This window comes from Neophocaena asiaeorientalis, unplaced genomic scaffold, assembly GCF_003031525.2.
Source record: "Neophocaena asiaeorientalis asiaeorientalis breed wild unplaced genomic scaffold, Neophocaena_asiaeorientalis_V1.1 scaffold254, whole genome shotgun sequence".
Classification (NCBI taxonomy): domain Eukaryota; kingdom Metazoa; phylum Chordata; class Mammalia; order Artiodactyla; family Phocoenidae; genus Neophocaena; species Neophocaena asiaeorientalis.
The window spans coordinates 3,049,855-3,066,663 of record NW_020174705.1 but is presented as its reverse complement, the minus strand read 5'-3'; the positions used below and the strand labels follow the sequence as shown (position 1 = coordinate 3,066,663).

General features: G+C 41.7%; 1 protein-coding gene across 8 annotated transcripts in view; it reads right to left on the bottom strand.

Moving 5' to 3' along the window:
* Positions 1-16,809, bottom strand: part of IFT38 (intraflagellar transport 38) — a 40,505-nt gene that overhangs the window by 3,144 nt on the left and 20,552 nt on the right. For 5 of the 8 annotated variants that reach the window (XM_024759574.1, XM_024759580.1, XM_024759581.1 and 2 more), the window contains 6 exons: positions 15,525-15,666; positions 13,386-13,458; positions 12,443-12,520; positions 3,789-3,896; positions 1,271-1,326; positions 931-987 (listed from right to left, as the gene is read on the bottom strand). In XM_024759574.1, the coding sequence (XP_024615342.1) occupies positions 931-987; positions 1,271-1,326; positions 3,789-3,896; positions 12,443-12,520; positions 13,386-13,458; positions 15,525-15,666 (514 nt within the window). The remainder of the gene's footprint in view (positions 1-930; positions 988-1,270; positions 1,327-3,788; positions 3,897-12,442; positions 12,521-13,385; positions 13,459-15,524; positions 15,667-16,809) is intronic. The other 3 variants (XM_024759578.1, XM_024759577.1, XM_024759579.1) reach the window with 3 other exon arrangements.

Here is a 16,809-nt window from a genome sequence, read left to right as displayed (position 1 = left end):
AAAGTAGAAAGCTATACAAATGATCAAGCAAATCATAAGAAAAGAGGCCAGTGTCATGAGTTTCCACACCAGACTTTCCCTAATTCTGTCTCAGATGGGTAAGATGGATGGATAGAAGCTATTTAGCCATCCATCCCCTACTTTGTTAAAAAAATTTTGGAGGTAGTCTTTCTGCTTCTCTACAGACTGTCTTCTATGAATTCAAGGCCCTATCTTCTCTGTGCATCTTGCCCAGCAAATCTGCGTGACCTCTCCCCTCCTGTAAATTTCTCTAAAAGTATTCACCATTGGTACCTAATAAATGGAACTGTTTGTACAAGAATATCAGCCCACGCTATGTGCATGCACTAGTGCCGTGCTCCAAACATACATGGCATTCAGCCTGATGGGAAGTCTGTGATCTCCATCAGTCCAGTCACCTTTGCCTCTTGGGCCTCACAGCCCTGCCAGGGACTCAACAAAGAAGGCACGCCCAGATCGATGGACAGTGCGGCCCCAATAACTGGACCCCAGCAAGGATGCCTTGGTTCCCCATTCCATTGGTTTCCCAGTCAGTTATCCACTCAACAGTGCTCAAGGCATCAGCAACCTGATGTCACACTCCGGGCCCTGGTCTCGAGAGAGCCTGCCTTTCAGGTTCCCTCCCCAGAATGGAGCTGAAGAAAAGCCTGGTCTTGATCCCAGCCCTCAGCAGAATCCCTTCTCTTCTAGGTTACAGTTCAGGGGCCTGATAACCTTCCTTGTCTCTTGGCTCAGTGTTCACCCCGCCTCCTCATTAGCACAGGGACCTCTAGGTAACTTCACCACTCACCGTGGAACCCATGTGAGTGGCTTCTTGCCCCAGACACAAGGCATCACTCTTGGGGAAGGCTCTCTGCTGACCGTAAGTGGCTCACACACACACAAATGGAGGTGAAAAAGAAAACCAACCTGTTTCTTGGAGCTGGAAGTCTTGCATTTACCTAAGAGAGCTGGTGCTGCTTCCATCTTTGGAAAGCGAGAATGGAAAGAACAATGAGAAGAAAAAAAAAAAAAGTAGGGCAAGCACGTTCATTTGAAAAGAAAAGAAATGAGCCAACAACTAGCAAAGAAGAGAGTCTAGCTCCTTGGGAGGTCGAACTCTGCCACAAACCCAGCAAAGGGCCGGGCTGAGAAGCAGCACCTCGTGCTAAACTGGTCAGATACACTTAGCTTCTCGGCCAAACTAGCCTACGAGGCTGGCCCAAGACGGCCAAGACCAGGACAGCTCAGTGAGCTGGTCGGGACTCACATCGTCATCCGAGTCTCCACCTTGCATTGTGCCCACGACGCGTTTGCTGGGTCGTCCTGAGGAGAACAAAAGCATGAAGAGAGTATGAAAACCTTGTAGGATACAGGACAGGAAACGGCCTTCAAGATTTGCTTTCCTTTAGAAAACTGGGAAAAAGAAGAATCACATTAAAAAACTGACTTAAGAAAAAAAAACGGACTTAAGTAGGTACTTTCCTGGTGGTCCAGTGGTTAAGGTTCCGTGCTCCCAGTGCAGGGGGCCTGGGTTCAATCCCTGGTCAGGGAACTAGATCCCACATGCATGCCAAAACTAAAGATCCCATATGCCACAAATAAAGATCCCATACGAGGCAACGATGATCCCACGTGCTGCAACTAAGACCCGGCACAGCCAAATACATAAAATAAGTAAATAAATACTTAAAAAAAAATAAAAACAAAAAACTGACTTAAGTAGCATCCAGCTAATCAGAACTGTGACAGTAATAGATTTTCTGCATTTCCACTTTGAAAAAGAGGAAAAGGGCATTAAAATATAAGCACAAATCATAAATCAGAAAAATAAATATGCATCCTGTAAATATTTTAGGTAAAAGTCACTGAATCCCATTATTAGTATACATGCAATAGAATAGATGTGCTCTCTGTTGAAAAAAGAAATATATTTTCCTTTTATGGGCCAGTGTCACTTGTACTTGGATCTATGTCTGAGCTCCAAACAGTAAAAAAAATTTAAGTATCACATTAATTTATCCTTCAAAACACCATCATTATCTAAGTGATTCTCCCCTCCTCCTCTGGAAGTCAATGTTTTCTAGACGAGACTTCTGCAAAAACTCAAGAGCCATCCTTGCTGGGTGAAGGCAGAGAGCTGCACATACCCGAAGGCTGAAAAACGGCCACCGGTGACGCCAGGGCCAGGCCTCAGAAGAAAGGCAGCGAAGGCAGCTCAGAGGAGCTCATTCAGGGCAGGCCTGGAGATGGTCATCAAGAGCTGTTTATGGACACGCTCCCTTGGTCAGATAAAATGCAACTCTTGTGTTGTTTGAAGAACTTATTTGTAGTTTTTGGAAATGAACCCTGTGATTTTACTTCTGCAGGCTGAGTGGTCAGCAGGAGAATTTAGGAAACCAGTGCCCTTACTATGTTCTATTAGCCAATTCCATACCTTTTTAGAGCCTTGGCCCCCATCTGCAGAATGGGAGGCATAACCTCTAACCTCTATTTATATCATGAAGCTCTTAAAAAATAAAAGGAAGAGAAAGGAATCAGAGCATCTAATTATCCTATAAAAAAATGAAATGTAATAAATAAAAACAGCTGAGCCTATAAGAGAAAGCAGTTAATATAAAACAATAAAGATGATTTACGACTTAGAAGTATTATATACATAAAAATGCAATTTTGTTCCAAAAATTAACAGGTAGTAGAAATGCTTTATAGGCAAATATAGGGCAATTTAGTATCTATCAAAATAACAATTTATATAACCTTTGACCTAAGAATTCCATTTTTAATAATGCAACCTAAAAAAACACTTGCACATATGCGGAAAGATGTACATACAAAGGAAAGAGTGGAAATACTTAAATATATATCAATATGGAATGCCCAAATAAATTATGGGTACAGCCACAGGATGGAATACTATGCAGCTGTCAGAAAGAATGAAGCAGATTTATATTTTACTGACCTGGAAAAGGTTCCAGTATATTTAATAATAATTTTAAAAAGCAAGTACAGAACCACACACAATCTGGTCCCATTTAGGTTAAAAAATGTTTCAGGTGATCTTTGTGTCCACATCTGAGTGTGTGTGTGTGTGCGCACTCACGAGCGCACACTTGTAAATGTGTGGAAAGGTAATTTGGAAGGACACACCCCAAGCCACTGGCCATGACCCCTGTAGGTGAGGGTGTGGGACATGAGGAAGACCCCAGGGGAGCACCCACATTTGCTCCACATATGTTATTGCTTGAATCTTTTGCAGTAAGAAGGTAGAAACTAGAAGAACCTTTTTTTTTTTTTTTTTTTGGCCACACCTCACAGCATGAGGGATCTTAGTTCCTTGGCCAGGGATCAAACCTGTGCCCCCTGCAGTGGGAGCACAGTCCTAACTACTGGACCGCCAGGGAATTCCCAGAAGAACTTTTTTTTAACAGCACAGATGCTCATGTAAGTCCCTTATTTGTGCATTAATTCTCTGACCATAAGGGATGTAACTGCACTGAGAGCAGTTTGGACCCAAAATGGGCAGAATTCAGCTGATCAGCAGAGGCAGTGTGTTATGTGGCCTCTGTGAGAAGTACCAAACCATAAATAAGACTGGTTATTCTTGGGGCCAAAGGTAAGAGTATTAGCAGCAAAGATGACCACTGACCAGTTTAAGAGCCAAATCCTGATAAACAACAGGGCAGTGTGCTTACGGGCCTCGAAACCAAGCAGCCCTGACCCAATCCCGGCCGCCATTTCCTGTGACAGGGCATGGGGCGGAGGGCAAGCAAGAGCCACTGTGGTACCTTGCAAGAGCGCCTCCATGGCTGTCCGTGGCTTGGACAGCCGTCTCTCTTCTAGTTCACTGTCGGATTCATCGTTCTCCTGGATGTCAATGTCGGAGTCATCGTTACCTGGCAGCGACACAAGTAGGCAAAACAAAAGGGCAGCTCCGTCATTGCCTCTAAAACAGCTTCTGTCCAGTAAGGCTCTTGTCAAAAGCCATCTGTGCTTCTGAGCCTTTCTTTTGATGCATTTGAGTTTTGATTTGAATTTCTTGGGAGTTGCCTGTAGATACTTAGTGAAGAGTTAATGCAAACAACCATAGGCTAGTTTTTTTATAAACAATTTTCCAAAGCAAGAAAAAAGTGGGTCAGTTATATCAGTTAGAAACATTATTCCAGTATTTAGTATGTAAAACTAAAAATTTGACTAGCCAGCTGTCAAGGTAGCTGGGAGTTCTTCGCTAGTTGGGGGAAAAAAAACATTCTCTGTTCAGTCTTAGGCCATGTTACCAGAACTCAAGCTCCTTGAAGATAACACGAGGGAAGTGGAGCCCACTGAAATGGTCAGCAACTGCACCAGAACAAGCCTGGAGGCAAGAGGGAGATGGGCCAGGAAGGGCCTGTTTGGGCTGCCTGGGAAAGATAGCTACCTGGTGACTGGCAACGAAGATTGGTGCTCGTGATATTCCTTACTGGAGAAAACTCATTATAAAGGTAAAGAAAGGTCATTCTCAGTGCAACGGGCTTTTACATTAATTTCTTAAATACTCCTCTGGAGTCTTGTGCAGGTTGAACATTTCCTAATGTAAACCTACAAAAGGAGAGTTTCCACAGTGGGGAGAAAAAACGTTCACTGCCCAGCCCAACTGCTCTGTGCCCAGAGAGTGACAGAGGTTTTAGAAGGATGGAACTGGAAGAATGCAGTTGCTGTTCTCATCACTGACTCTTAAGACAGTTTGGAAGTAGAGTAATTGTTCATCTACAAAAATGCTTTGCGTAACTCCTGCTGTAAGAGAGTAATGAAATGGCAGCTGCATCTAGCTGGGCACTGAGGGAAAGTTTCCTGCTTCCTTTAGCCCTGGAGAGAAGAGCTGTACTCTACAGCACGAAGGGGCAAAGCTGGGAGCTGGAGAAAGTGTCAATAAGGGCATCCTGTAAGGACTTCAGTACAATCGAGCTGACAACTACCACCTTATAAAAGCTGTTACAGAGAATGTGATTAGATATTAACTAGATATTAACACAAATTAATGACCACAAAGTGAAATCACTCTTCAGATTAGTTCACTTTTTACTTCCTCCAGGAAAATTATGACATTAAATCCTCACCCCATGCAATATAAAGCAAATGATATCATGAATTTTAAACCAACATTAATACAGGTACCTTGGGCTCAGTACGATTTCTTCTGACAAGTCACAGCAATAGACTGAGGACCAAGCATGTAAACTAAAGTTAATACACGCTGACACTGAAATCACCGAGTTGTCAGTGACACGTTAAAATGAGGATGGCCAACTAGGGTGCTGGGATGATTCAACAGGAAAATAATAGACTTTCCAAAAAGTAGTGCTGGGACAAATGGACAGCCACACACAAAAGAATGAGTTAATATACAAGAATTAACTCAAAATGGGTCAGAGACCTAAATATAAGAGTTAAAACTATAAAACTCCTAGAAGGAAAACAGAGGGGTAAACCTTGGTGACCTTGAATTCAGCAGTTTCTTAAATATGACACTAAAAGCACAAGCAACAAAGAAAAAAATTGATAAACTGTACTTCATTAAAACTTTGTACAGCAAAGGACAGCATCAAGAAAGTGAAAAGACAGTCCAGAGAACGACAGAAAATATTTGCAAATCAGAAATCATATATAAGGGTCTAGTATCTAGAATATATAAGTCAACAATAAAAGGAAAACCCAATTTAAAAATCTGCAAAGGGCTTGAATAGATCTCTCCAAAGAAGATATACAGACAGCCAATAAGCAGATGAAAAGATGCTCCATTTCATCGGCTATCAGAGAAATTCAAATAAAACCACAATGAAGGGCTTCCCTGGTGGTGCAGTGGTTGAGAGTCCGCCTGTCAATGCAGGGGACACAGGTTCGTGCCCCAGTCCGGGAGGATCCCACGTGCCGCGGAACGGCTGGGCCCATGGGCCATGGGCGCTGGGCCTGCGCGTCCGGAGCCTGTGCTCCGCAACGGGAGAGGCAAGCGAACCGCAAAAAAAAAAAAAAAAAAAAAAAAACACAATGAAATATACTTCATACACACTTAAGCTTAAACTTTGTAAGTTTCTCCTTTTAGATCAACACTGTCCAATAGAAATATGCCAGCCCCAGATGCAATTTAAAATTTTCTACTAACTACATTAAAGCAAAAACAGGCGAATTAATTTTAATAATGTTTTATTTAACCCAATATATCTAAAATGTCATTTTAATAAGTAACCAATAGGAGACTGGTTCAAGTTGGCAGAGTAGAAGGATGTGCTCTCACTCCCTCCTGCAAGAGCACTGGAATCACAACTAACTGCTGAACAGTCATCGACAGGAAGACACAGGAACTCACCAAAAAAGATACCCCACATCCAAAGACAAAGGAGAAGCCACAGTGAGATGGTAGGAGGGATGCAATCAAAATAAAATCAGGGGCTTCCCTGGCGGCACAGTGGTTAGGAACCCACCTACCAAGGCAGGGGACACGGGTTCAAGCCCTGGTGCGGGAAGATTCCACATGCTGCGGAGCAACTAAGCCCGTGCGCCACAACTACTGAGCCTGTGCTGTAGAGCCCGTGAGCCACAAATGCTGAGCCCGTGCACCTAGAGCCTGTGCTCCGCGACAAGAGAGGCCACTGCAATGAGAAACCCACGCACCACAATGAAGAGTAGCTCCCCGCTCACCGCAACTAGAGAGACCCCGTGCGCAGCAACGAACACCCAATGGAGCCAAAAATAAAGATAAATATACAAAATAAAATAAAATCCCATAATTGCTGGGTGGCTGACTCACAAACTGGAGAACACGGATACCACAGAAGTCCACCCACTGGAGTGAAGGTTCTGAGCCCCACGTCAGGCTTCCCAACCTGTGAGTACAGCAACGGGAGGAGGAATTCCCAGAGAATCAGACTTTGAAGGCAAGCGAGATTTCATTGCAGGACTTCGACAGGACTGGGGGAAACAGAGACTCCACTCTTGGAGGGCACACACAAAGTAGTTTGCACATCGGGACCCAGGGGAAGGAGCAGTGACCCCACAGGAGACTGAACCAGACCTACCTGCTAGTGTTGGAGGGTCTCCTGCAGAGGCGGGGGGTGGCTGTGTCTCTCCGTGAGGACAAGGACACTGGCAGCAGAAGTTCTGGGAAGTACTCCTTGGTGTGAGCCCTCCCAGAGTCCGACATTAGCCCCACCAAAGAGCCCAGGTAGGCTCCAGGGTCGGGGCGCCTCAGGCCAAACAACCAACAGGGAGGGAACCCAGCCCCACCCATCAGCACACAAGTGGATTAAAGTTTTACTGAGCTCTGCCTACCAGAGCAACAGCCAGCTCTACCCACCACCAGTCTCTCCCATCAGGAAACTTGCACCAGCCTCTGAGATAGCCTCATCCACCAGAGGGCAGACAGCAGAAGCAAGAACTACAGCCCTGCAGCCTGTGGAACAAAAACCACATTCACAGAAAGATAGACAAGATGAAAAGGCACAGGGCTATGTACCAGATGAAGGAACAAGACAAAACCCCAGAAAAACAACTAAATGAAGTAGAGATAGGCAACCTTCCAGAAAAAGAATTCAGAATAATGACAGTATGATCCAGGACCGTGGAAACAGAAGGGAGGCAAAGACTGAGAAGATGCAAGAAATGTTTAACAAAGACCTAGAAGAAATAAAGAACAAACAAACAGAGATGAAAAATACAATAATTGAAATGAAAACTACACTAGAAGGAATCAATAGCAGAATAACTGAGGCAGAAGAATGGATAAGTGACCTGAAGACAGAATGGTGGAATTCACTGCTGCGGAACAGAATAAAGAAAAAAGAATGAAAAGAAATGAAGACAGCCTAAGAGACCTCTGTGACAATATTAAATGCAACAATATTCACATTTTAGGGGTCCCAGAAGGAGAAGAGAGAGAGAAAGGACCAGAGAAAATATTTGAAGGGATTATAGTCGAAAACTTCCCTAACATGGGAAAGGAAATAACCACCCAAGTCTAGGAAGCAAAGAGATTCCCATACAGGATAAACCCAAGGAGAAACACGCTGAGACACATAGTAATCAAATTGGCAAAAATTAAAGACACAGAAAAATTATTGAAAGCAGCAAGGAAAAAACGACAAATAACATACAGGGGAACTCCCATAAGGTTAACAGCTGATTTCTCAGCAGAAACTCTACAAGCCAGAAAGGAGTGGCATGACATATTTAAAGTGATGAAAGGGAAGAACCTACAACCAAGATTACTCTACCCGGCAAGGATCTCATTCTGATTCGATGGAGAAATCAAAAGCTTTACAGACAACCAAAAGCTAAGAGAATTCAGCACCACCAAACCAGCTTTACAACAAATGCTAAAGAAACTTCTCTAAGTGGGAAACACAAGAGAAGAAAAGGACCTACAAAAACAAACCCAAAGCAATTAAGAAAATGGTCATAGGAACATACATATCAATAATTACCTTAAAAGTGAATGGATTAAATGCTCCAACCAAAAGACACAGACTTGCTGAATGGATACAAAAACAAGACCCAAATATATGCTGTCTACAAGAGACCCACTTCAGACCTAGGGACACATACAGATTGAAAGTGAGGGGATGGAAAAAGATATTCCATGCGAATGGATATCAAAAGAAAGCTGGAGTAGCAATACTCATTATCAGGTAAAATAAACTTTAAAATAAAGAATGTTACAAGAGACCAGGAAGGACACTACGTAATGATCAAGGGATCAATCCAAGAAGAAGATATAACAATTATAAATATATATGCACATAACATAGGAGCACCTCAATACATAAGGCAACTGCTAACAGCTATAAAAGACGAAATTAAGAGTAACACAGTAATAGTGGGGGACTTTAACATCTCACTTACACCAATGGACAGATCATCCAGACAGAAAATTAATAAGGAAACACAAGCCTTAAATGACACAATAGACCAGACAGATTTAATTGACATTTATAGGACATTCCATCCAAAAGCAGCAGATTACACTTTCTTCTCAAGGATGCACGGAACATTCTCCAGGATAGATCACATCTTGGGTCACAAACCAAGCCTCAGAAAATTTAAGAAAATTGAAATAATATCAAGCATCTTTTCTCACCACAACGCTATGAGATTAGAAATGAATCACAGGGAAAAAAAGGAAAAAACACAACACATGGAGGTTAAACAATACGTTACTAAATAACCAAGAGATCACGGAAGAAATCAAAGAGGAAATTGAAAAATACCTAGAGACAAATGACAAGGAAAACACGACAATCCAAAACCTATGGTATGCAGCAAAAGCAGTTCTGAGAGCAGTACAATCCTACCTCAAGAAACAGTAAACATCTCAAATAAACAATCTAACCTTACACCTAAAGGAACTAGAGAAAGAAGAACAAACAAAACCCAAAGTTAGTAGAAGGAAAGAAATCATAAAGATCAGAGCAGAAATAAATGAAATAGAAACAAAGAAAACAATAGCAAAGATCAATAAAACTAAAAGCTGGTCCTTTGAGAAGATAAACAAACTTGATAAACCATTAGCCAGACTCATCAAGAAAAAGAGGGAGAGGACTCAAATCAATAAAATTAGATATGAAAAAGGAGAAGTTACGACACGGCAGAAATACAAAGCATCCTAAGAGACTACTACAAGCAACTCCACGCCAATAAAATGGACAACCTGGAATCTAACACCATACACAAAAATAAACTCAAACAGGATTAGAGACCTAAATGTAAGACCGGAGACTATAAAACTCTTAGAGGAAAACATAGGAAGAACACTCTTTGACATAAATCACGGCAAGATCTTTTTTGATCCACCTCCTAGAGTAATGGAAATAAAAACAAAAATAAACAAGTGGGACCTAATGAAACTTAAAAGCTTTTGCACAGGAAAGGAAACTACAAGCAAGATGAAAAGACAACCCTCAGAATGGGACAAAATATTTGCAAATTAATCAACGGACAAAGGATTAATCTCCAAAATATATAAACAGTTCATGCAGCTCAGTATTAAAAAAAGAAACAACCCAATCCAAAAATGGGCATAAGCCCTAAACAGACATTTCCCCAAAGAAGACATACAGATGGCCAAGAAGCATGTGAAAAGCTGCTCAACATCACTAATTATTAGAGAAATGCAAATCAAAACTACAATGAGGTATCACCTCACACCAGTTAGAATGGGCATCATCAGAAAATCTACAAACAACAAACGCTGGAGGGGGTGTGGAGAAAAGGGAACCCTCTTGCACTGTTGGTGGGAATGTAAATTGATACAGCCACTATGGAGAACAGTATGGAGGGGTTCCTTAAAAAACTAAAAATGGAATTAGCATATGACCCAGCATTCCCACTACTGGGCATATACCCAGAGAAAACCATAATTCAAAAGGACACATGCACCCCAATGTTCACTGCAGCACTATTTACAATAGCCAGGACATGGAAGCAACCTAAATGCCCATAGACAGACGAATGGTTAAAGAAGATGTGGTACATATATACAATGGAATATTACTCAGCCATGAAAAGGAACGAAACTGAGTCATTTGTAGAGACGTGGATGGATCTAGAGACTGTCATACAGAGTGAATATATATGGAACCTAGAAAAGTGGTGCAGATGAACCAGTTTGAAGGGCAGAAATTGAGACACAGATGTAGAGAACAAACGTATGGACACCAAGGGGGGAACGTGGTGGGTGGGAGGGGTGGTGGTGTGATGAACTGGGATATTGGGATTGATATATGTATACTAATATGTATAAAATGGATAACTAATAAGAACCTGCTGTATAAAAATAAAATAAAATTCAAAAAAAGTAACCAATTTAGAAAAATATTAATGAGTAATTTTACTCTACTTTTATAGTAAGTCTTCAAAATCTGGTGTATATTCTCCACAAACAGCATTATCTTGATTCAGACTAGCCACGTTTCAAGTGCTCCAAGAACACCAGCTCATGGCCAGGTACCGATGGTGCAGTTCTAGACATGGAGATCCCTGAGCGCCTTTGCCATCACTGTGCACTGGCACAACACCCGTCACACAGTAGGCACATGGTAAATGTGCATGACATGCATGAACATCTTCTCTCCACCATACCACAAAAATGGAACCACAGCAAGGTTACTCAGTTGCTTTCTAGAAATTCCTGAGTCATTTTATAAATTCAGAGGATTCTTTAAGTTCCTAATGCTACAGTGCTTGAATCCTACCGAGGATACAGTTATAAATTTACCCCCAGCAACGAGGTTTAAAAGGATGGTGGGAAGATGAAGAGTCGCTCTTGATTTTTATTACAGGGCATCCCAACAGAGCACTTTGCCTTTTTAATCTCTGGGGCCTATGGCACTCTCCCATCTCTAATTACTCAAACTTTCTCTTCCTCAAACCTCTTACTCCAAATCCCAAAGCGAAATCTGAGATGACTTTACCTCCTGCTTAACAGAGAAGACAGTCTCCATCAAATGTGAACCCCTCAAGCACACGGCCCACCTTCCATCTCATCTCATCTGCCTCAGCTCCAGCCCCATGTGTTCATACTTTTCCTCACTCAGCAAAACTCCCTGAGTTTCTCACAGAAAGGCTGGGACTTTACCCATCTGATAGCTCCCTTCTCCCCAGCTCTACTGATTTAGCCTTTGTTTAAACAGCATCTCCTGGTGAGGTCTACCCTGACTCCTCTTTAAAACTGCAATTCTATTACACCTTCCCTTTGCCCCTTACCTGCTCCTCGTTTTCCCCCATGGCATTTTTCACCTTCCACAAACAGCTTGCTTATTGTTTGTCCCCCAGCATGTCGTTAGCACATCAAATCGTTTAAGGCAAGGATCCCTGTCTGCTGTCCACTGGTATGTCCTTAGCACCCAGAACAGATACTCAATAATGCTTTGCTGGGTTGAATCAGTTACCTGCAGAGTGGCCTGAACAAGATGCTCTCTTCCAGCTTTTGGATTTTGCTAATTCTTGCCCTGATTCACATCTATGTACTATTAGATTTTTCTGTTCAGAGGAGTCTTTCACAGATGGGAGAAAAGTTCAGAAGGTCTTCCTTTATATCTCTCCTCCTTTATATCCCAATACTCTGGGCAATGTTCCCACATGTGCAGAAAAGCAAAGAAGCACAGGGCATCTTAAGAAGCTTAGGATAAATAGAACTGAGAATGGTCCTTTGTAAATATTTTCCTAACTTCTTTGCTCAAAAATTACTAAATTAAGAGCTTTCCTTCATTAAGTTGGTTTAAACTGGAACTTATTTTTCCAAAAAAACTAAATCACACATACTCATGAGAATCTCTGTCCTTCATGAGATCCCAAACCTATGGATCACAGAATTAAAGTATGAGTTCAGAAGAATAAAGCAAGATCACTGAGAAAGATCTTAATGTGCTGGTCCAGGGCAGAGCAGGATGCAGCCAACCAACCGGGCTCTTACCTGTGCTGGGCCTCTCGGAAGAGGATAAACTCCATGCAGGCTTATCATTTAGGGCTGCTTCGGGCACTCCTGGCCGACCTGGAACCATAAAGGTGAGGGGCTGCTTTTGCTAGAGAGGCCCTTGGAATTTTCTAAACTTGCCCCTAGAGAATTTCACAGCAGTCCCTACTCTTCTTCCAGAGTTTCCTGACATTCAGGAGAGGCATAGAACAAGTATGACAGGCAAGAGATACAAAGGGAAAACACAGAGAGAGAGCACACCTGCTGGGACAGGCACACTTCCCGCAAGCATGAGAGAAAAAACCATCACAAGAAAAGAGAAACAAGCAAGAGAAGTAACTCTGTGAGACAAAGCCATCAATTCCGCATGGAGATCATGTGCTGCTACTGCTCCCAAGGCTGACTTGACACCTTGGTGAAGTTCATGGATGAAGTGTGCTACCCAGTCATGGGGAACATTTCTTCCCAGAATCTAGGTCTCACAAGTAGGTAACTCCCATTTCTCTACAGGTGAGAGCCTAGATGAACGACTTTGGATTACTGGGGGACATATGACAGGTGTGTGTGAAGTGGGGGGACTACCTTCAAGTAAGTACACTTGTACTGCATCATAATACTTGCTTTCCCTCAGTTTGCCCTAAAATAAGGAACCCTACAAGACCTCTAAGAGCAAATTTTCTTGTATAATTATATGCAACTCAAACTAATTGTATCATTTAAACAGGGGAAAACAGTATTTCAGTTGGCACGAAAACCAAATGTACTTTAAATGCTATGTAATTTAAAACATTCTCTTGAGCTCCTAAGTGAATTAAAATGGTACCTGATATAAAAGTTGTGAGAAAATTGCCTTTTGAAAATAAATAAAATATGCGTTTAAGTTTTCCGAGGCTAAAAACTCTAGTCCAGAGTAAGCACGTCCATTTAAAAAGTGTGGGCTTACTTCTACTCTTGAGCAGTCGCTTTTCTTCCTCCTTTAGCTTGTTCTGCATCAGACGGAGAGTGTTTTCAGCTTCCTATGGAGCAGGAAAAACAAGATCCAGAAGAAATGACACTTTCTGGACTGTTTTATTATTCTTTACCATGTAAGTACTGCTAAATTTGTGATATAGAAGCAAAAAAGACTAAACTACAGGAAAGGGAAGAGAACTAACGCTGCATGAGAAACTCAACACCCCCTCTCCGTCATCACTCTGGCAGCCCGATGAAAAGGGGGGCTCCCAGAAGTGACACCACTGGCCCAAAATGGGCCTCACTGATCCCCAAAGCCAGGCTCCTCCCACTACACCTCACTGCCTCTGAAGAAAACTGACAACACAACAAGATGCCCGTCACGTGTGCCTGTGTGGGATGTGGACACAGGAACAGATGCATCAACTACGGGGCCTCTTGCTCTTAAAATAAAGCACGAATTTTATCATTTTCCTGCCCTGCACAATTCTAACCCTGAAAGGGGCTAAATGGTAGGAGTGATCCGATAGGAAAAGAAAGAAAGAAATACTAATTTTAATTCCTAGGGTATAAAAAAAAGCTAATACTTGAGTTAGGTTACAAAATGTGGCCCTGATAATTATTGTCAAAAAAGAGAATGGGAGGGACTTCCTTGTGGTGGTTCAGTGGTTAAGACTCCGCACTTCCACTGCAGAGGGCGCGGGTCCCATCCCTGATTGGGGAACTAAGATCCCGCATGCCATGCGGTGCGGCCGAAAAAAAAAGGTTAGAAAAAGAGAGAATGGGAGACGAAATTGGCTTTTAAAAATGTGCTGTTGTTCTAAATGTTAAAAAGGAAGCACTGTTTCATGCATGAGATATTTTGAGGGACCAGGTATTAGAAGCATGGGGAGTAGCTGCGAGCACAGAAGAAAAAGAGGGTAGGTACTTGCTGAAGGGAGGGTGGGCAGGAAGGCGCCCCTCAGAAGTAACCTGGGCCACCCACTCGCATCCTGAGGCACGGTCTTTGGTACGTTCTCTGAGCCCAGGGGTGGCCCAGACAATAGTACAAAATGATCAGCTTATTTTCACTGTCTCTTTACTGCTCTTTCCCAGACACCCAATGTTTAAAATGTCCAGAACTCCAGGGTCTTTTCATTGCCCTCAAAACGTGCCTGTCCTGGACCCTCCATTCCTCCATGACCTGCCTCTGCCTTACAGCAAGAGTGACAACAGGTTCCTCATCCAGATAAACATGTCCAGATGAAGGTGTCAGTTACAGCCAGCCCTCTTGGCAACAAAGTAGCATCACCTAATTCAAATGTCCAGGTTTGTAATAAGGCTAGGATAACCTTTATACCAAAAGCTGTCAAGGACAGCATGAGAAAGGGAGACTGGAGACCAGTTTCACTGTGAAAATAGATTCCAAATGCCTATTTTAGGGTTAAGCAGAAATATCCCTAGGGGATAAGGGCAATTCAAAATGACAGCAACTTTGTCCAACTTCCTTTGCTCTGATTCCATACTTATCAACTGATGCTGGGATCTGAAATACTCTTTCCTAAATGGCCTTACATATTGGGATGAAAGGAACCTGAAAGACAGCTGGTCAGTTTATAGGTCATACATATTTCCGACAATAATCAATAAGCTACAATTCTTCTTTATAAAGTAGTTTCTAAAAAGCTACTCTGGGTGATTCAATAAACCAGAGCTTGAAAATCTTTAAGTGAACTGACCAAGCAAGATCTGTACACAAGACATGTTACATAATTTGTGGGACTCAGTGCAAAATAAAATGCAGTTAAAAATTACTAAGAATTTCGAAACGGTGACAGCAGAGAATTAAAGCGAGCCCAGGTCCTTCTAAGCTTGCAGCTGTAGCCAACTGCACAGGTCATGTCCCCGCCCTGTCTGTAGTCCTAACTGACCAAACTCTGGTGATAACCTACTACCAAAGATTTGACAACCTCGGAGCCCAGGCTACACAACCAGAAAAACAGAAGAATCCCATGAGCAATCCTTAGTCTGGTCAGGAAGAAAAAACATTCACCTGATATTTTTTTCACAGTGATATTTACAAACTGGCATGTCAGTAAGTACAAAGTAACACACCAGAACAAATGGTCATACAGAAGGACTAAGCACTCACCTCAAACCTCTCTTGCTCCATCCTGTGATGATCCTCCAGTTGCTGTTCCAGATAAGCCAGATTTCGAAATTTCTCTAGATAAATGTCATACTGCTTTTGCAGTTCGTCCTCAGTCTTCTCATATTCATCCATAAAGGCTGGCCTAGAAAAAAAAATGAAATAAAAACTGAAAGATTAATCAATATACAAAAATACAGTAGTTTGAAATTGGTATTCAGAGCTCCAGATTCCATCCTGGTTTTCTTTGGAAAGCCTTTAATTAGAGAAGGTTCTTCATTCTTGTAACTAAAGCTAATTTCCCCTTTTCTCTTCCCTCCCCACAAAATGAAGATACTTTTAATCAAAAATTAAGACATGCTCTTTGTAAAAACTAGAAATAATCCTGAAAGTATTAAGAATAAAATTAAAATTACTCATAATCCCATCACTAGGTATTAGCACGTAATATTTGACATACATCCTTCCAGACTTTTCTATGCATAGATACATACAGAAATGTATTTCCTTTTAACAAACATTAAGTATATTATCTCAAATGAAGCTCTGAGGTCTTTTTTCCTCACTCAATATGGCATATATTTCAATACAGAGTTAAAGAATAATCATACATCATACACATCTCTAAAAATCAATAAATTAAATACATGCATTATCTTAGCTGGGCATAATATTCTGTCTGAATGTTCCAAAATTTAATCAGTCCCCTAAAAAGAGAAATATAGGTTGCTACAAATTAAAGCTAAGTTTTTAAACAATATAAAACTTAAAAATAAAACCACAGCATAAAAACCTGTTTCAATTGGTTTGTTGAATTTTTTTCTCTTATTATAGATCTTAAAGTGAAAACTTTGTTCTTTTAAAAATATAAACAGATAGGGACTTCCTTGAGCCCAGTGGTTAAGACTCCGAGCTCCCAATGCAGGGGGCACGGGTTTGATCCCGGGTCGGGGAACTAAGATCCCGCATGCCACACGGCACAGCCCCAAAAATTTTAAAAATAAAAACATAAACAAACTAGAAAATAATTTATAACCTTTTGGACTAGAGGAAAACAGAGAAATTTTTCTATTAAAAAGATCTGAGGCTTGTGGAACAAAAATCACATTCACAGAAAGACAGGCAAGATGAAAAGGCAGAGGGCTATGTACCAGAGGAAGGAACAAGACAAAACCCCAGAAAAACAACTAAATGAAGTGGAGATAGGCAACCTTCCAGAAAAAGATTTCAGAATGATAGTGAAGATGATCCAGGACCTCGGAAAAAGAATGGAGGCAAAGATCGGAAG